The 20665-nt window shown below is 46.7% G+C and overlaps 1 protein-coding gene across 2 annotated transcripts in view; it reads right to left on the bottom strand.

The window, feature by feature from the left end:
- Positions 1–17852: 17852 nt before the first annotated feature.
- Positions 17853–20665, bottom strand: part of LOC102388771 (granulocyte-macrophage colony-stimulating factor receptor subunit alpha-like) — a 38129-nt gene continuing 35316 nt past the window's right edge. Inside the window, exons 12-13 of one of the 2 annotated variants that reach the window (XM_025208508.1) lie at positions 19510–19644; positions 17853–18691 (exon numbers count right to left, since the gene is read on the bottom strand). In XM_025208508.1, the coding sequence (XP_025064293.1) occupies positions 19552–19644 (93 nt within the window). In that variant the 3' untranslated portion in view covers positions 17853–18691; positions 19510–19551. Of the gene's footprint in view, positions 19645–20665 lie in introns of both variants that reach the window. The other variant, XM_014521617.2, reaches the window with a different exon arrangement.

The following is a 20665-nucleotide window of genomic DNA, read 5'->3' as shown; positions in this document are numbered from 1 at the left end:
CTGTAGATATGTAAGGCAGGCTTGGATGCCATCCTGGTGTGGGATGTTGGTATATAGGCTGGTAACATCCATGGTGGCTAGGAGGGTGTTGCTGGGAAGGTGGTCTATGTTTTTAAGTTTCCGTAGAAAGTCATCTTCAGGCTTTATAATTCTTTGTTTCCTTCTTTAAAAATATTCCATTTAGTCATGTTTTGAAATAAAAATATTTTTTTAAATGAAAAAGTAAAAAGTTACATTTAAAAATGCAAAATATAGTGACTTTCTAATTTTTCCCAGTTTTGGAGCCAGAGGTATTTACCAAATTTGACTTGAATTCATGAATAGCTTTGGTAGAGTGAAAACTATATATTTTAGAAACAAAATTATGTTCCTGAAATATTTTCACCCTATTCTATTGTACAGGTTGCACAACTGAGTAAGGAGTAAGATAAACGAACCAAATTTTTTCTTTAGTTTATATTTAGGCATTTTTTTCTGGGTAAAATTGAGTCACATTTGGTTTGAGTAACTTCCTAGTTTTCCCCAGATCTGAAACTGGCATGTGGTTTATGCAAAAAAAGGTAACAGCTGTTTTTTAATTAATATATATTCTTATTTCTGAAGTCAGTATTACTGCAAAACATTTTTGTGGGGTTATCTGAGTAGAAGACCCCAAGACACCTTCAAATACCGAGTATTCATGTTTTTTTAGTAATGAATGTAGATTCTTTACAAGGCAGGCTAGCTATATGAAGGGAAGATCCACAGGCACACCTACCCACCAAAAATAAAAATTAGGAAGGCTAAAATCATTTTTCTTGTTTGTTGCTGTGACCATGTCAGTCCTCCCTCTCCTGGACTGTGTTGAAGTGTTTTTGTAGCTGTGACAGTCCAGGTAATATCTCAGAAGCAGGGCATATTTAACAATACCATTTATTGAGCCTCTTTATAATTGGAAGGGATGTTAGACATTGCTTACAGCCCAGAATGCCTTTCCTCAGGTCTCCAAGACTTGAGCTCTGAGGGAGAGCATTAAATGTGTCTAACACCTTTCACAACTATGTAGTTCATGTAGTAAAAGATATTAAAACAAATCCTGCTTCTCACATACAGCCCTCCTGGAGTCACTTTCCCAGATCTTAATACTGCATCATTAGGATTGAGAATGATGGGGTTGCTGCTTGTATTTCCTTCATGCTAATTGGAAGAAGCAATTAAGTTGCACACAGGGTTGGGCAAAATATGGCTTGTGGGCCAGATCTGGCCTGCTAGCAGATTGGATCTGGCTCGCAGGTGGGAGGTCACCAACTCATTGGATCTGGCCCATGGGCAGCTGGTGGCTCCAGCTCTGGCTGCAGCCTCCTCTGCGTGGCACCAGACAGGTGGGCAGGGCTGTTTCCACCACACCGGGTAGGTGGCCAGGACTGCTTCTGCCCAGCAGCATCAGCTCTTGATGTGGAAGCATCAGCTATGGACCCAGGCAAGGGCTTCTACTGTAGTGGGAGGGCAGCAGTGTCAGCTGTGGATGCCACAAGCATATTCAGGGGTCCCAAGTAGAACCCGCTGGCAGTGTCAACAGCTGACGCTGCCATCCGCCCTCTGTGGCAGAAGTCCCCATCAGATTTCAAAACTTTTTTCTATAGCTCAGTGTCACGGCTTCTAGTGAACTACAGCTCTGACTGGGTTCTGGAGGTACGAAGGGAGGGAGGGAAGGAGACAGAGACAAGACTGAAAGAGGAAGGGTGCAGGGGGAGAGGGAGAGAGAGGCAAAGAGAGAGAGAAAAGAGAAGAGAGAAAGATGGATGTGGCTCTTGACAGGTCACCAAAACTCATTAAGTGGCCCTCCAGCCAAAATAATTGCCATACTCCTGCTTTAGTGGAGTAAAGTTAAAACATCAGAAGCCCCTGCCCATACACAGATCAGTATGGTAAGGCCTAACAAGAAACTGAGCCATGAGGCTAGAGGGGTTTCTCTGGGCACTGATTGCAAATGCAGGGGCTCATGCATTGACTGGTTTGTACCTGTTTACCTCAGTTTGTGCAAAAAAATCAGAGTGAAGGCTGGAGAAGTGGCAAGGGCAGAAAGCAGGTTCAGATTTCAAAACTGTCTTCTGTTGCTTGTTCCCACTGGGTTTCATAGTTTCATAGTAGCTAGGGTCAGGAGGTACCTGAACAGATCATCTAGCCTGAACCCTGCCACAGGCAGGAATGAATGCTGGGTTCACAAGACCCCAGACAGGTGATCATCCAACCTCCTCTTGAATTTGCCCAAGGTAGGGGCAAGGACCACTTCCCTGGGAAGTTGGTTCCAGATTCTGGCCATCCTAGCTGTAAAATATTGCCTGAGGGTGGGGGTGTTTGCCCAGAATATAGGTACCTCTGGGTACAGCGGGAGGGAGTTGTGGGGTGAGGGATGGTCGCTTTATCTCCAGCTGCCCACATGCCCCTCTGCCGGTCTCTCTGCCAGCATGGTGGGGTGGGACGGGGCTCCCCTGTACTTTCTGAGTAGCACTGATGCCAATGACTGACCACAGATAGCAGGGTGTGAGGGGCCATCCATGGTGCTTCCTGGAAGCAGACATCCCAGGAAAGCTGCTGCTGCCTGCAGGGACACTTGCCCTGCATGGCTGTGGCCAGGATGTCCACCTGGGCCATGTTGTTCCTGGCTCACCAGGGAGCCCCTGATTGCCAGGGGCTCCATCAGTCCTTATTCCATCACCAGTTAATTCAAGGAATTAGTAAATGCATGGTTGCCTTATGTGGGTGGCTGAGTGGTTTAATTTGCCATTAAAAAGGAAATTGTAGATGCCTGGTCCCAGGACTGTAAGTTCTAGCCTGCAGGAATCATAACATTTATTTTCGCCACCTCCCTGAAGTCAACCTACAGTTTTACTTGGTTTTCCAGTGTTACCAGTTTTACCAGCCTCTCTGTCAGCTACTTTTGATTTGGCAGTGAGGAGAACAAAGCCATGCAGCCTGGGCTGAGTATCTGCTAATTGCCCACATTGAAAGACATGCGTGCCCATCAAACTTATGCAAGTCCCTCTTCTAGCCCTGTACACACAGGAAACATGAAGTGAAGCAAATAGAAACCTTTATTTAAGTAGTTAAACACTTTCTACACTAAGCATAATTTACATAATTAAACAAACTACAAAGCAGCATCCACAAGGTAACAATAAGCAATAAACAATAATCTATAATAAGTGAACAATCAAGTGAAGCCAATAGAAAACATAGTTTTGGCAACCTTTGAGTTGTATGGTCAATGGGCTAGCTATACTGACAGGACTAACCTAATATTCATGAATTGGGCACCCTTAACACCAGGGATACTGGTTTTCTCTGATAAAAAAAAAATCCCCAATTTTCAGGTTAAAAAAAGTAACCCCAAATTCACATTTTCCCATAATCAAAATGAAACACCACTATATATACATCTATGTTTTAGAGACATTTCATTTTCATCACAGAGAAATGTGGATTTGGGGTTACATTTTAACCTAAAAATTGGGGATTTTTTCTATCAGAGAAAACCAGTATCCCTGCTTAACACTCATTCAGATTAACAGAACACTTTTTATCAAGTATCTGTAAAACCTGAAAGCGGTATAAGGGGAACAATTACACCACAGCCAACCAGAAAGGGATGTTTTAGATATGAAGGAAAATTTTTTGTCAAGCCTTGAGTTGCATGGGCTATGGACGCTCATACACGGGATGCTAAATAAAGTTGTGAATTTTGTTATGCCTCTCTGCCTGCTGTGGTTGTGGGAAATCTGTGGGTCCATCCCAACACACCCTGTTTCCAACAGCATGCACCTCCCCATCAGACAATGGCTTGGCACAACTTAATTGTGGTGGTTATTTGGGCCACTCCCTCCAGACTGTTCCAATGCCTATCCAGATTTCATAGTTCCAATACAGGGGATTGTGAATGATCCTTCTGGTGTAGCCACATCCCATACCTCCCGATGTATGACCCAATCCCATTGACAACTGCCTTCCACTCCCAGAGTCAGGAGTCTACTTTTTGTCCAGAATCCACCTGGCTGTGAAGTGGCAGAGACCCTTTTCACATCCTTCCCAGGTCAATGTCCAATAACGTCTGAACTGCCAAATGGACTTCAGAGTGACGGATAAGCTGCTGTTGTCTAAATCCTCTGGCCAGAGTCCTTTCTTGATGTCTTTTACTGCACCAATCAGCTGAGCATTGAGTGCTTGCTGTGTGCTGTCATGTGCTTCATCCCAGGTTAGGTCTTGAAACTCCATATGTGCAACCTGCGATAAACCTCTCAAAGCATAGGTTATGCTTACCCCCGTGTAGGAGGTCCATTGGAAAGCATCAATTAATGCTTGGCTTTGCATTCTTCCCCCCCGGACCTGCATTGTGTTTCCCGATGGTTGGTGCTTTCAAACACCGTGTGGCAGCTGTTAATACCTGACTTGCTATCTGGCACCACTTGACACAGTCCTGGACTTACCATTACTCATTTTTCCCCTGCTGTCCAGCTGATATTCCATCATTGGGTTGGGGGCCTCCATTTTCATGTGATGTGATATCAGTGATATTGGCTTACCAGGTGATTTGTATTCCCAGCACATGGTGCCTTTTGTTCATACAGGTATGTGACGCACCCCCTTCCCCCTCCCCCAAATTCATTTTGAGGCAGAAGTACAATGGGCCTTTCCGCAATCATTTTCTTTATGCTTTCTTTATGCTTTCTTTTGCTACTGGAGTGGGGGCGGTAGATGGTTTAGGACCTGGTTGGGAGGGATTCTCAGGTTCCAGACGGAGAACTTCAGAGCACCCTGTGGCATCCCCGTAAGGTGCATACCTAGCATAGGGAATGAATCTCTAATACCACCCGATTCCACCATCTCCACTACAGGTACCTCCTTGCCACCAAGGGATATTTCGCCTTCCCCACCAATGCCAATTTGCAACTTGCTCAACAGTTACATAATGCCTCTTTGGATCTTTATATGTGTGTCCCACTGGGGATCTATAATCCAACAGTTTACATCCAGTTGTTCCACAATGGTAATGGGGGGGGGCGAGACGGGGGGGTATGGATCTGGGACGTACAGTGAGCTCTGGGTTTTTCGGGTGAGAGGGAACTTCCGTATTATACTGTGGATGATTGGAGCCATCAGCCACTGGGGAACATTTTGGATAATAGGCAAACCCAACATACTCTTCAACTAGGGTTAGGATGCTGTGGCTGATGATCCACCAAAGGCTCAGGTATGCTGCTGTCTTGCTGCACTGCATCTTGGGACTGATTTTTAGGATCTTGTAAGACACAATTGTCTTTTCCTTTGGACTGATTAGGTGAGTGATTAACCTTTTCTATTTGTGACCAGTGTGCCCACCAAAACCTTTTCTGTGGGCCTTCTAGTTAGAGCAAGCTGGGGCCTAACTTGGCCACCACGATGTAGGGCCCTTCCCATTGCGCTTTAGGAAAGGTGGCAGAACCTGGTGCCCAATACATTACCTGGTCTGCAACTTCCACTTGTTGCTCTATAGGGTGCTTAGGGCTGTATCACCGCTTCATGTACTTTTGCGCTTGTTGCTGCGCTAGTGCTGTATCTTGGTGACTTTTGTTTACCTCATCAATGAGCATTTCTATCCGTTGGTCAGTGACTTCCCATACAATTATGTCCTTGGGAATAAGGCTGAGTAGATTTCCCCAATGGGACATTTCTCGGCCCATCATTAACTTGAAAGTGGAATATTTAGTGCTGGCAGCAGGATGTGCCTGAATCCTCATTGGGATGAAGGGAAGTATTTCATTCCAATTTTTTCCCCATGATGGACACTCCATTTTGCAACTCCTGCTTAGTGGTTTGATTCATATGATCTACTTGCCTTGCAGCCTGAGGGTGATAGGGAATGTGCCATTTCCATTTAATGCCTAAAATTTCACTCATCTGTTTAGTGGGAGTGGCCGTGAATGCTGGACCCTGGTCACCGTCTCTTACTTTGGGGATGCCCCATTGGGTGAACACCTGGTACACTAACACTTTGGCTGTTGTCTTAAAAGTTCATTATGACTGGGGAAGGCTTCCACCCATTTTGTGAAAGAATCCACTATTAAGAGGACAAAATGGTGTTTCTTTGCACTGGTGGGCAAGGGTCCTACATAGTTGTAATTCTTTCCCATGGCCCCATTAAATCCTGATGCATTAGCTGGCCCTTGTTGGGGAGCCAATTTGGTTGGTGCTGTGCACAATTTAGACACCGTTGGGCTCATGTGATGGTATTGTGTCTGAAGTTGGGCCACCATCCCAGAGATCAAACTGTGTGGGTGATTTCCTCACACACTGGGGTGTCCCCCAATTTGGGACCCGTATGCCCATCTCAGCAGCACTTCACGTGATGGCTGAGGGATGTAGGGAATTATTGGTAACTCTTTGGTGAGCCATATTCCTTGTACTTGGTGTATTTCCTGGGGGGGGACTCACCCATCCAATCACACTGAGCATCCCATTGCTCAATTGTGTTAACCTGACTGATTATAGCAGCTCTAACTTGACCCCATAGTGGCCATACCTTAATGGCAGATTGCACTGCTCTATCCATCTATTTCATTGTTCTGTGTAGCCCCCCCATCCAGTTTTACGATGGCTTTTGAGTTTGACCTTTTTAAGTTGTTTTCCCTGTGCCACCTGGAAGATGTGCTCCCAAATGGCTTGATGCTTAATTGGAGATCCTTGAGCATCTTTAAATTCATTGGTGACCAACCATCCTAGCATCCGTGTTGCTCCTTTATGCACATATTCACTGTCCTTGACTATGACATGAGACAAACAAGGATTGTTAGACATGTTTTGAAGTGAAATTAGAAGACTTACAGCTTCAGCCTCTTGGCTGGTGGCCCCAGGAAGTAGCCGAGCCTCTGTTTCTTGGGGTCCCATGTGGTGAGGTGGGCATCCCTTGCTAGCTGCAGCTAGCTCCCCACCTGCCTCTGGGCATGCCGCCTGCCTGTCTCACCTGCCACACCTTGTTGGTAAGTTGTTAACTAAGGTGGGAGGCTGTGTGTTGTTGCACCCTTATATTTGGGGGTGTTTGCAGCTCCTTACCAACCCTACACCACAGTCCAAGCCTCGCAGATGGCATCTCAGGCAGGCAGTGGGTCCCTCCCCTTTGCCCATTAGCTGTGGCCCCCAACCATGGGGACCTTTGGCTTCCGTAAGCCCTAGCCCCATCTCAGGCCCAGTCAGGACCTCGAACTCCCTCACTCATTGTGGGTGTCCCTCGCGATGGGCCCCTGGCCCTTTTGACCCTTAGGTCCTGGCCCTAGCATTGACCAGTCAAGTCCCTCAGTGGGGTCTTTGCCTCCTGCTTGCATTTTCTGGAGTGGGGTTCCCTATTCCCAACTCAGGTGCTCTGGGGAGCATGCCTGGCCCTGTGGGGTCTCTCCCCAACTGGCTCAGGTGGTTCCCAAAGCTTACCTGGCCTCTACTCCTCCCATGGTGTAATTTCCCTTGCACACACCACAAATGGTGTTCCAGGATCTCACAGGGACTCTCACTCGCCCCCTTGGAGCAGTAGGTCATTGTGCTTGGTGGCTGGTGTTGCTTTCTACCCACCAGAATGTGAGGGCTGGGGTTAAGGTGCCCCTGCTCACCTTTCAACAGGGTGATAACTGGCCTGGCATTTCCTGAGGGCTCCCACACCACTGAAAGCCCTACCAGGTCACCCACTCCCAGCAAAGTGCAGTTTTAGGTCATGCCCAGGACCAAGGAGCCTCCTAGCCATCCCCTACAGCTCCGCTCTTACCTCCTGGATGATACCAGCAGCCCTGCAACCAGGTGATGTTACTACCTCCCCTACCAGTAGGGAATTGATCTGGTTATAAAAGCAGCCAGGGATCCAAAATGGCTGCCACAATCAGGCACCTGCTGGCAGCTTGGCTCAGGCCCTTAAAGTGGCAGGCACCCACAGTGCCCTGCCTCATCCCATTACAGCACACACTGCTTGAGCTTCATCTCGTGTTCCTGCAAAACTTCCATCAATAAACCACAATATTTCTCCTGATTGTACCTTCTGTGAAGATACACTGTGAATGAATACTGGCCAAGCGGCTTTTCCTGGATAACATGCATGTAACTTTTCAGGGGTTATTCAGCCAAGATATTAATTTCTGCTGAAGGGAGAGGTTGAAACTGAATTCTTGGGTTATCCAATGCCATCAAAAAATGACCAGTCTGTGGAGTTGTTAGCCCTCCATTTAACAACTCTCCATTTCGAAGCAGATGACAGGGATCATGTGGTGTTCGAATACACACTGCTTCTCCACCTATTAAATACTTGAATTTTTGTAAAGCCCAATACATGTTTAGCAATGCCTTTTTGCAAGTTCCATATTTCTGCTCTGTGTGGCTAAGCCTCCAGGAAGCAAATGCTAAAGGAACATTAGCTTCAATCATTTCCATTTGTTGAGTGGCCACTGCCATCAGATGCCAATCAGTGGCTTGGCACCAAATTTCCACTTCTAAGTTGGGAATCCTAGCACTAAGAGTAGGAACTCTCTTTAACCAGTCCTTTAGCTTTATGAATGCAGCTTGGCATTTGGGGGACCACTCCCATTTTGTTTGCCGCACAGCCTGGTGGACTAGCTCCATGATTTCACTGCAATCAGGAATAAACTCTTGGCTAAATCCTACAAGACTGATAAAGGACTGTAGCAACTTTAGGTTAGTAGGTAGCAGCATTTGACAAATTAAGGAAAGCCGATCAGTGAAAATTTGTTTTCCCTGGTAAGTGATCGTGAGCCCCAAATACTGCACTTCTTGTCTTATTATCCGGGATTTGGCACTATTTACTTTGAGGCCAGCATTCTGTAGCAATTGCAGAATTTCTTCAGTACAGTGGCAACATTGTTCCTGTGTAACTCCCCAGATGAGGATATCATCTACATATTGCAGGCAATGCTCCAATGCAGGCAACAGTACTTTATTCAATGCTTGATGGAACAATGTGGGTGCATTGTGGTACCCCTGCAGTAGCCATGTTCAGATAAACTGTAATCCCTGCCAGGCAAATGCTGTTTTCCACTGATCATCTGGATGAACAGGAAGACTCCAAAAGCCATTACTAATGTCCAGAACAGGAAACCATTGTGCCTGGTTAGTTAGCTGACTAAGTATTTCAGGAAACATAGCCACTACTGGTGCCATGGGGGTAGAAACAGCATTTGATTTCCTATAATTGATGGTGAGTCACCACATACCATTTGGTTTTCTTAGTGGTCATACAGGAGAATTGGCAGGAGAAACTAGGGGTTGGATGATTTTACAATCTCGCAAGGTTTGAATAACTATGGAGTTGCTTTGAACTGCTTCCCTTAGAATGGGATATTGAAGTGATTTAGGGTGGTTCCTCCTGGAATCCAAACTGGGGCCTGGTTATTTAGCAAACCTGCATCCAAACTGTCAGTAGCCCATACATCTCCTCATGTCTCCCAACCCGTGGGAAAGACTGTGGGCTTAAGTGCTTTAATGAAATGGCAGGCTAATTCCATGGGTTGCTGTGTAGCCCCCTTAACACATAGAAGCTGATTGGCTAAATGTACACAGCAATGTTGCAAGAGTGGCATTTCAATAATACTAAGGGATGGGTGACACGTCCAGGCCAATCAGAACTTTTGCATTTGGTGATGCAGGTTGTCCACTGACACTAGACGTGTTACATTCCAATTTTGATTGCAACCCCCCATGGCTCCTGAGAATGAAACCAGGGATTTTTCTTCCCCCTCCATAGGGGAGATAGTTTTGCTGAAATTTAGCATGGATCTGGTATCTAATAGAAAAATTTCATTAGGCGCCCCTCCTTCTACCCAGGCTTGGATCCAGGGTCTCCTGCCCTGATTGAATTGGAATGGGAGACATTGATGGGACCACAGGAGGTGTGGTTTCAGTCCCGAAGGGGCACAGGTAGATTTTCAGGCTCTGCAGTAAGGGTGAGAAACTGAGGTACTGGGCAAGGGGTGCCACATGCCACATTTGAAACATGTCACCCTATTGGGAAAATTTATCACAGGGCACACTCCCTGGGAGCATTCCCAATCCCCTGGTCTGCACAGTTGGGGACCCTTGCCATTGTTGCCTCTTCCATTGCCCTCTCCACGACTAGGATTTTCAGCATGTGGCTTGGTGGGGGAAACAACAATCTTAGCTGATAAATCTTCTACCATGCATTCTAATCAGTGGAGCTGTGACTTGGACTTCACAGCCCCTTGATTCTGCTGGGGTTGGGTAATTTGTTGTAATCACCACCAAGCTTCAGCCCGCTCGAGATTGTGGTGCAACTGGGTGGTGCGTAATGTTCCCTCCTGCATTTCTAGCATAGTGATTAGCTCTGGGGGGGCCAGCTGTATCCACATGTCAAATAGACGGTGGGCCCTTTTGGGATCTGCCCTGGGTGGCAATGCCCATTGCCCAGCTAGAGGATCCTCCCATACTCAGGCCCAAGCCTGCACTCATTCAATTATATCTCGGGGGTGTTCTTTTGGAAGTGGATGCATTTGACTCGCACCCACAGTATAAATTCCAAAAAGTTTTCAGGTAATATCTGTCATTCAGGCCTGCCACTGTCCAGTTCCTCGAATGGCAGGACTGACTCTTTTTGTAAGCCCGGGTAAAATTTCAGCCAAATCAGAGCTTGATAACAGAGCAAGACTTTTCTCAGCCTTGACTAGCCAATGGGTCCAAGCATTCCATTCCAAGAGCATAGGGCCCAATTGAGCTTTTAATGCCTCTTGCTCCATGGGACTAGGAGAAAGGATTCTAACGTGTTGCATCTGAGTAGTCCCTTCAGGCATGGCTACACCTGATCCTCGCATCAGCCTCTTGTCAGCTGGGACAGGACCTGCACCTGCGGGAGGGTTCAGGTGTACAACTCGCTCAACAGTGTGCACTTCTGCTGAGCAGTCAGGGAGATTGGGAGGGATGGGTAGGGGGCAGAAGATGGATAAAAGGGCAGGGAGGATGGTGTTACCGTGGGTGGCAGCTTGCCTCTTGGAACAGCAACGCTCTGGGAATCAGCTGCATTTCCCAAAGCCTGCCGTTTCACTTGCATCTTATCAATAAGAGACCTGAGAGATTTGATCTCATGCTTTGCACTTCATAAATCATCTGAGTCTCTTTTCTTTATCTCAACAGCCAGCACTGAAGCATGATTGAATAATTGCAGCTGGGCGACAACCTCTTTAAATTGACAAATAAGAGCATCCTTTTCTTGAAAAAGCTTTTCCTGTTCTTGACATCAAGCCATAAGGCCTGAACACCCCAAGACAATGCTTGGAGGGCAGCTGCTTTCCAGAAGGTCTGCTTCCATACTTTTTCACTTAAAATTCCCTCAGCCCAATCCTGGGCCACACTCCAAGCTGGGCTAGATGGATTCTCCTGGGGCCCCTGCAGTGGACCCCCATTCCATTTAACCCAACTCTCAATAAAATCACGGAGGTCACCCTGACCCCACACTCACAGAGGAAAAGCTTCTGAACCCACTGCCATGCTACTGGGGAAAGGTAAAAGATGGGGTATGATAGCTGAGATGGCCCAAGAGAACCTAGTTCACGCCGAGGTGGCCCAGGCCCAAGAGAACCCAATACACCTGCTAGGCCTTACCTTGGTAGGATTGGGATGATCAGTCCCCTCCAAATGTGTGTCAAATCCTGCCAACTACACCAAGATGTTAGACCCCAACTCCATGCAGTGCCCAGTGACTAGGGAGACAACGATCCAATTGCTCATGGATCCTGTTACTCATTAGCCAGAGAAAGCAGGGAGCAAACACCAGCACACATTGCTTGCAACAGCTTTTTTCAGAATGGAGACAGCTTCGGGTGAGCTCTCTCACAGACACCCAGTCTACGAACATGGGGAGCAGCCACAAACAATAGTTTTTTCCACATTTATATACTCTAGTTCAGGTCCATTAACATTCACACCACCTTTGTCCCTCCTCCTGTTCCACCTATTTCTCCTCCCATCGAGCTCACCTCTGTTTACTGTTTACTTCCTTAGCATAGAATTGTCTATGCATTTCCTTCATTTACTTGCCTCTCTGCTAAGAGCACGTGCATGAGTCCATGAACCCGAGTACTCTTGGTCAACCACTGGTTCTTTCCAGTTTTCTGCTTACTTCAGCAGCCTCCCCAAGGCCTGGCCTCTATATTATCTCCTAGCGATAGTTGTTGGTTCACATCCTGTTTTCTGTTGCACAGTGATTTATTCATCCTGCATACTATAGAGCATAATATCCCTTTTGTTAAAAACTACTTGCCTAAGCATCTGCAAGTTTATTTTAATACTTTATTCTGCCTTGTGGTCAGCAGTTTTAAAGCCTTGTTCCAGCTACAGATCCAATGCTCCCCAAAAATCCAAATCATTGTCACCCTAGCACTTATTGCTTATCATTATCTTATAAATACTCTTAAGTACAGGGAAAGGGGAAGGACTTACATAAACCCGATGGGTGGGTACACATTTCTTTCAATGTGGGCAATTAGCAGATACTCAAGCCAGGCTGTCTGGCTTTGTTCTCCTCACTGCCAGATCAATAGAGGGACTTGCAGAGGGGTGGGTAAAACTGGTAAACCTGGTAAATCCCCATCCTTCCCTGCCTATACTGGGGTACTATTGGGGCTGTGGGGGGGCTGTGGGTGGGGAATGATAGAGAGGTGTGGTGGGCCACTTTAAGGGGTCCAAGCAGCCTGTGGAGCAGCCGGCAGGTGTGGTTAGGTCTAGTTAGGCAGTCACATGACCACAAGGGGGCCACTGGATTGGAGGAGGGCTAGGTAGCCTCAGTATAAACCCAAGCTCTAGGAGTAGAGCCAGAAGCATCTACGGAGCCAGAGGAGCAACATTGCAAAGCCTGAGGAGAGCAGCTCTCAGAGCACCTGAAGGTCAAGGTAGGAACTATTGGGATAGAGGAGGTCCCTGGTTCTGGGGCATGACCTGAAATGACACCCTGCAGGGGTTGGATCGTGTGGTGTGGCTGTCTGTGGCAGGACAGTCTCCAGGAAATGCCACACCTACGCCTCACCAGTAAAAAGTGAGGATGGGGAGCTGGAAAGCCTCAGTCCCTGCTGCCTTGTGGGTACCCTGCAGAGGGGAAAGGCTAGGGGAGCACACCCCATCAGAAAAGCACAGGGCCTAGGTCCACAGAGTAGGGTTTGAGGCAGGGTCCAGGCCCATTGATTGGAGACTGAGACAGGACCAAGGTCCACCTAGCAGGACCTGAGGCCTAAGGGGAATAAGGCCCAGGAGTCCAGTGAGGGGCAGAGCAGTGGCCCCAGTGAGGGGCAAAATAATGGCCCAGAGAGGGGCTAGAGGCTGTTTCACCTGGTGTGGGACAGAAGTCTGGAGGCTATGTAGAGAAGGGTCTTTGGGGGCCAGAAGGACTGTGCATAGGCTGTCCAGAATAGTGGCCTCAGTGAGGGGGCAGAGAGTCCAAGGTATGTCTGAGGACACCTGAGACCAAATGTGGGCTGGAGGTGGACTGCGGCCCAGCTAAAGGGCTGGGGGATTCAGAAGTGGTTTTGGATGCCATTGGCAAGGCATGGGACATGGTGTAAGGGGAGGTTTGGAGCCATATATTAAGCCTTGGGCATTGGAGCAATAAAATGGGCAGCTTCCTGCATTTTCCATCTATTTTGATACATCAAGGCATGGCAGATGAGACAAGGCGGACTGCCCTATAGAGGTAAGCAGGCCGATGTCATGACTGGCCTTGAGATGGCCCCCTGTCACAAGAGGCCCCCATGACAAGTGCCTGACACCCAGACCTGCACGATGAATCTGCAGTCCTAGGGCCAGGCAGCCACCATATGCTTTGATTGGCAACTGAAAACCGCTCCCAGGTGCCCATGTAAGGCAGCCAAATGGTATTAATTCCTTGCATTAACCAGGGGTGGATTATAGGCTGACCTGACCCCCAGCAATTGAGGCCCCTCTTGGGGATCCAGAGGCAGAATGGCCCAGGCAGGCCATGGGTGGGTAGTGAGAGCCCCCCCAACAGGTGCCTGACACCTGGCCATTCCTGACACCCCTAGCCGATCGCCCTGCCCCACGCTGCCCATGGGGAGAGGTAGCCAGCTGCAGGAGCCTGCTGAAGGCAGAATACTGAAGGCAGCTCCCGGGGCAAAATGTCAGGATGAACCTGCAGTTCTGGACCAGGTGGCCACCATTTGTTTTGAACAGCAAATGAAACCACTCCCAGGTGCCCAAGTAATCCAGTCATGTGGTTATTAATTCCTTGCATTAATCAGGGGTGGATTATGGGCTGATGGGGCCCCAGCAATCACAGCCCCCCTTGGGGAGCCAGGGGCAGCAGGGCCCAGGTGGGTTGTGGGTGAGGAGTGAGAGGCCCCCCTAATAGGTGCCCAACACCTGGCCATGCCCAACACCCCTGAAACACCCACCACACCAAGCAAAATAAGTATAGACAATTTCTTAGAGTTCTTTATTTAATAAAATTCTAATAACAGGTCAGCAGAAGATAGATTTATGTTGGGCTGTGCAGCTACACCTGGTATCTGAAAACTTCTACTACACACAAATACCTGCAAATTGAAGCAAGATCTGTTGGACAAAGGAGCTCATTACATGTCATTCAGTGAATTGCCATGTGCATGTGACAGATTAATGGCTGTATCGTTGCAATTTGTGTTGTTGTGAACTAAAACACATCAGGATGTGGTTTAGTTTGCAAGGTAACAAACTAATTTAAATTGCAAAAAACCCCCATATGTGTAAAGTGTGATGCAATTAAACCACAAAAATGGACAACTTTTGTCATGCATACAAGTGCCCAGGGAGGGATAAGCTTTTGTGAACAACAGCTGGCTTTCACCTTGGGTGGTGTCACACATCTTGACATCCACCCAACTTAAAACTTACTGAGTGCAATTAAAACAGAAGCAGATTCATGTTCAAGCAGTGTAGCATGTGTTATGCGCCCTTGTGGCATTGCAAAGTTGTTACCTTTTAGTTAAGGGTAATCTGCTGACAAAGGGTGGGCAATTATTTGGGCCTGCAGGCCACACAAGCAGTTCTGGGGAGCTGCCATGGGCTGTTCAGCACCCCGACCTACCCCACCACAATAGCCCAGAGCCCACGCACCCTGCAGCTCCTTCCTGCCAACACCAACAGTGCACAGCCCTGGCCCCAACCCTGGCCCAACCGGTGCCCACTTTGGACTCACCCTCATCACAGCAACCAGAACCTGCATGCACAGCCCTGCCCCTGGTCTGCCTCGCTCCTGCTCCAGACCACCTGCCCATGCTGAACAGTGGCTGTGGCCGGGCAGAAGCTGCTGCTCAGCATAGGGGAAAAATGGTCCCTCCCCCTCACCACTGCCAGGCCCTTCTTGCTGCAGCTGCCTGGAGCCCATACCTTGGCTGCCCTGTGGCTCTTCTCCACTGCTGCCTCTGGGCCACCCAGTGGCGCAGTGGTGGCAGTGCAGAGGAGCCACAGGGCAGCCCAGACACGGGCTCCAGGCAGCTGCAGTAAGAAGCAACCAACAGTGGCAAAGGGGAGGGGCTGCATTTCCCACACGCTAAGCAGCAGCTTCTACTTGGTTGCTATTGCTACTACTCCTGCTCAGCATGGGCGGGTGAGTCTGGAGCAGAGGCAGGGTGGGACAGAGTTGGGGCTGTGTATGTGGATCCCTGCCAATACCATGGGGCTGAAGCCAGTGGTGGCGGCAGCCAGAAAGAGCCACCACCGCCTGGTCTACTTAGAAAGGCAGTCCAGCTATGTGCCCAGGGGGCAGCAGGACACACCATGGGCCAGATGGTGGCTGGGCCAGGTGGGATGGAAGGACCTGCTGTGGGCCAGAAAAGTTCCTTCATGGGGCAGATCTGGCCTGTGGGCCCTATTTTGCCCACCCCTGTGCTAACACTTACTAACTTTAATAGGTCACTGTATTCCAGTGATTTGTAATTGTTGCAAGTGAACGTGTGACAAGACCCCTAGAACAGGTTGGCAAACCAGGCCAAGATCTGTGTTGCTACAGCCATGGGGCCAGCAGCATTTCTACCCCTTTCCCCCAGGCAACTGGTTTGATACTGCCTTGGGTAAGCATGCATGGGGTGCAGTGACTCTAGAGTCAACCTACCTTTAGATACAACTGAGAGGTGGCAGTTGAACTGAGTTTTTGAAATGTATTTCAGGTGATCTTCCTGCATGTTTCCAGAGAAGCAAGGGCATGCAGTTTGTGACACCACAGACTGTACATGGGGAATGTTAAAACCTGCCCCATGCTACAAATTTATGGAGTGGGGCCAAAAGTTGCTACCAGGAAATCCTAGTAGAAAAAAAAATCTCCGGGAAAAAGCACGACATGGCACATGCAACAGGTGTGTACACTGGAAGACATGAAGGTCAAAGTGTGGTACTATTCAAAGGAGGTGCTCAGGCTGCTGGCCAGAGATCTCCATTCCTTCAGTTATTCTCCAGCTCCTCCAGCACACTGGGAGGCAGGAAGAACTGGACAAGGGCAATTTGCCCGGAGCAGGACAATCTATCCCTCAACAAAGCATGCGTACAGGGGCATATGATGCAGTAAAAAGTAGTGGTGCAAATTTGTGCTGCTACTATTTTTGCCACTGCATCTGCATGCCCCTGCACATCTGGATGCTGCCCCTGTGTCCTGCTGAGCTAGTGGCTGAGAAAAAAGAAATTGTACTCTCTTTCTTTCTTCACAAGACGAAAAAAGGGGCAAATGATTTCTCTGCTTCTTACACAGAGCTTAGTTTTCCTGGAATTTGCTATAATTCATGGTAGTAGGCAGGGACTCCAGGCAGGATGCCTAAGCTGTTGGATTCTGCAGGTGGGTTTTGTTCCCACAGGCATTCCTCAGGCAGTCCTCCTAAATAAAACACAACCTTTAAGCAGCAAACAAGCAACCAAATACACAAACAAAACCCAACCCTTCAGCCCTGTCCTGGGCACAAGGAGGGGAGCCTGTTGGTTCTGGTCCTAGGCCAGAAGCCTGGCCCCTCTGTGCAGCAAGCTGTCCTGCTAACAGTTCACTTCCTCCTCCCTTGCTTACTCTTCTGGGAGTTTTATAAAGCCTTGAGTTGGACACTCCCTGCCCATTCAAATGTCCTGCAGTTGGGCTCTCTCAATAGGGCTGACTGTTCCTTCTTGAAGGTATAGACACCCTGTTATACTCACATAGCTGCTGAGCTGAGCTAATCAGAACTACTGTATTATGCTTTGCATGTTGTTGCCAGCCCATGAATGGAAGGCTCAAAATCTGTCTTTACCACTGAAAAAAAATCAGTGGATTTGGAAAAGTATTTTCAATTCTATTTAAGAAACAAGCTTTTACAATTGTGGGGGAAGAGTTATTAAAAGCAATTTCAATAGATCTTGCATCTTTTTCATCCTTGCTATAAATCTCAGTGTGTTACTTGTTTTTTTAAGTATCACGTTTAGCAGTTTGTTATTCTGTGGGAACACAGTATGGAAACTATAGGAGATAAATGAGACTTTACAAAGTTTTCATATTATAGTTCAAAAAACCTTTTTTTCTAATGTATCTATTAAATTAAAGTTAAAAACCTTAAAGGAAGGCTCTTATAGGAAAAGAGATATAACTTAGGGGCACCTATACATATTACAGACCTCTGCTCCGACACATGCTAGTTATCAACAGCGTACCCTCTAAGCTGTGTGGCGTGCGTGGTCACACAGGTGCGCTCATGCCACACTGCCGGGTGCGCTTGCGTGGCCATGCATACCACACAGCTTAGAGGGAATGCTGGCTAGCAAGCATCCGAGCAGACTCAATTAATCCAGCAGCCTCCACATCACGTGTATTCAGTGTCCCCCTGTTTCAAAATGGTGGCGGGGGTGCTTTAAGTAAAGCTCATCAAACAAGCTTTAGTTAAATTGCCCCGTAGCCATTTTGAAGCACTCCCCCCACCTCCACTCCAAAGCATATGTATAGATGCCCAAGATGTCCAGACATTCACACTAAAAATGAGTAAAAAGAGTGGAAAACAAACCCCAGCATTATTTTTATAATGGAACATATAAGAGGTAGGCTAAAGGCCATAAAAGGGATATGATTTATATTTTGAACCATATGAAATACCTGAAAAGGTATAAAAGACAAAATATTCTTTAAAATTAAGATATCAGGCAATTTTTAAAGCTAGCCTTTAAACGTATATAAATACCATCTTTCTCCCTTTCATTTATTTTTTAAATTTTAATCGTGAACATTCCATCTGTACCTATTGAGCCACTTTTTTTTATACGAACCATGTATGTGCTAACCCAGTTTTAATTGCACAAAGGGAGTGCAGATGTATGTAGTACAACTGGACCCTAGATATCTCAAGCTAGGCCAGTGATTCTCAACCATAGTGTGATGGCCCCCTAGGGTGTCCTGAGATCCTTCTAGGTGTGCTGCAAGGTGCCACGCAATGTAAGCACTTTTAGGTGTGCAAACCTAATTCACAAGATAAACAGATTTCAAATAGGAATTCACAGTCTTAAAAACATGCTGACCTCTTTTGTGTTCTGTCTGAATTTTTTGCAACAAAAATGAGTGACAGCTAAGAGTGGCCATTTTCTGAGGGGTGCCTTGAATCTCAAAAAAGTTGAAGACCATTGACCTAGGCACTCAAGCTGCAGGTAGTCGACAATTTTAGCTGCTCCGCTTTCATTTCTTTCAATTTCTCATCTGTAAAAGAAATGAGATTACTCTATGCCTGCTTCTCAAGAGCTTTTGTGCAGATGAGTTCATTAATGCTTGGAAGGCACAAAGCTATAAGGACATGTGGAATAATGAGGCTTAAATAAAATACTGAAGAGCTACCCATTCATTGAGCAGCATCCAGACTAGGAGTGGAAAAAGGCACACATGGAAGGCAAGTTAAAGGTAAATCGGGAACTTTTATTCTGGCATTCCTCGTCTCTAGAGTTATTCAAAGAAAGGCTTCAAAGTCAACCTTTTTTAATATAATTTTTCTGAAGTTATTAAAAAAGGGCCACAACTAAAAATGGTTGATAGCCAGAAAATGGTAGCCAGATCCTGGTCTAGGAGGTAAAAGCACAAGGCCTGACTCCTGAATGGGTGCACGCAGAGAGACTCTCTCTGGTGGAAGGACATACAGCTAGTTCCATAACAGTCACTTAGGACAAGGTTCAATAAAGGACTTCCATGCCCTAAAGCAGGTTGTAGGTGGAATTTAGGTTCCTGATTCTGATATTTCCACAGGATTCTTTTTTAAGTAGGCAGAACAACATATCTTTTCCCCTAAAGACATACCAATAAATTACTGAAAATTTGTCATTGAAATGTAGAGGGGATATTCACATTGAGGTAGAAATCCCAAACAGAAAATTTTAGCTGAAAAAGTTAAAATTTGACACCGCTAAAAGCAACCTATATTCAATGAAAGTGACAGACAAGCTAAATCAGTACAGTACTCAGTGCTACCATCCATGTGAAAACTAAGGAGAATGTGTGAAAAGTCATACAAAATATCCTAGACTTGCCAAAAGTTTATGCTAGTGTTTGAATTAGGGAATCCAAATGCTTCATTTTTCTTTGGGAGGCAATGCCATTTCTTCGACAGCAATTATTTCTATTTCTTCACTTTCATATTTGATTTCTGTATCCACATAGTCTTTCTGTTGAAACCAGAAAAAGAAAGGCATTAAGTTAATGCCTGAGAGTAGCTACAGATTTAACTCTTGTGATCCCAACTGATTTGATTAATAATTAGTGGTACTTCACCATTTTTTTCTTTAGCCATGTATATCTTGTAAATCAGAGTGTAATCCTTAAATAGAAAGCTACTACAGGTACCTTAGTATTATAGTCCCCCAAAGGCAAAATCAACATTACATGCTTTGCAATATAAAAGATATTCCCAAAAGACAGTACATTTGCATCATCCATTAAACCCAATCTTGAATCCCCACACAATTGCCATGTGAAAGAACAGGGCATAACGTCAACTACTCATGTCCAGCTGAGTAAAAATAAAAGTATCACTTTGTATGCATAAATTCCCCAGCAGTTCTCAGAGATAGGGAAAAAAATGTTATTTCAGCTTGCAAAATTCTGTTTCCTGATTTTTCACACTTGGTTACTATAGTCGATTGTAGGCAGAGTGATTACTATGTGGTTGCTACACTACAGCTTTAATCCAGGGCATATCTATATTATTTCCAGGGGCTCTTTCCAGTGCCACTGTCAAGTATGGCCTGTTCACCTTCTCCCACTCTACATGTACCTAGCCCAAGAAAGTTTAGCAGATCTGAGACCAAACCTCCACTGCCACTTTCAAGCATACTGGTGTCAGAAATCTCAAGAGCATCAGCAGGTGGAACTTGCAGGATGACTTCCATGCCTCATTGCTGGGTTTGCCTCGTGCAAACCTGGAATGGACGGATACCTGAAGTGTGCTTAAAGCTTTCAGCAGTTCTGTGGAAGTTGTACGGACATCCCATTGGACAACATTCCAAATGACAACTTTAATGAGTGTTGGATGAAGACTGTAGGACAGGGTTTGGCTACCCCTGTCATGCATGTCAAGCATGGCACATGAGGCCATTTTCCTTGGCATGCGTTAGAGTTGGGGAGGCAGCAGCTGTTTGCAGCCTCCCGGGAGCCAGCAGCCAGCCCCAGTTATAGGTAGCTGCTGCC

This window comes from Alligator sinensis, unplaced genomic scaffold, assembly GCF_000455745.1.
Source record: "Alligator sinensis unplaced genomic scaffold, ASM45574v1 scaffold395_1, whole genome shotgun sequence".
NCBI lineage: Eukaryota > Metazoa > Chordata > Crocodylia > Alligatoridae > Alligator > Alligator sinensis.
Note: the sequence above shows the minus strand (reverse complement) of the source record. Positions and strands in the feature narration are given on the sequence as shown.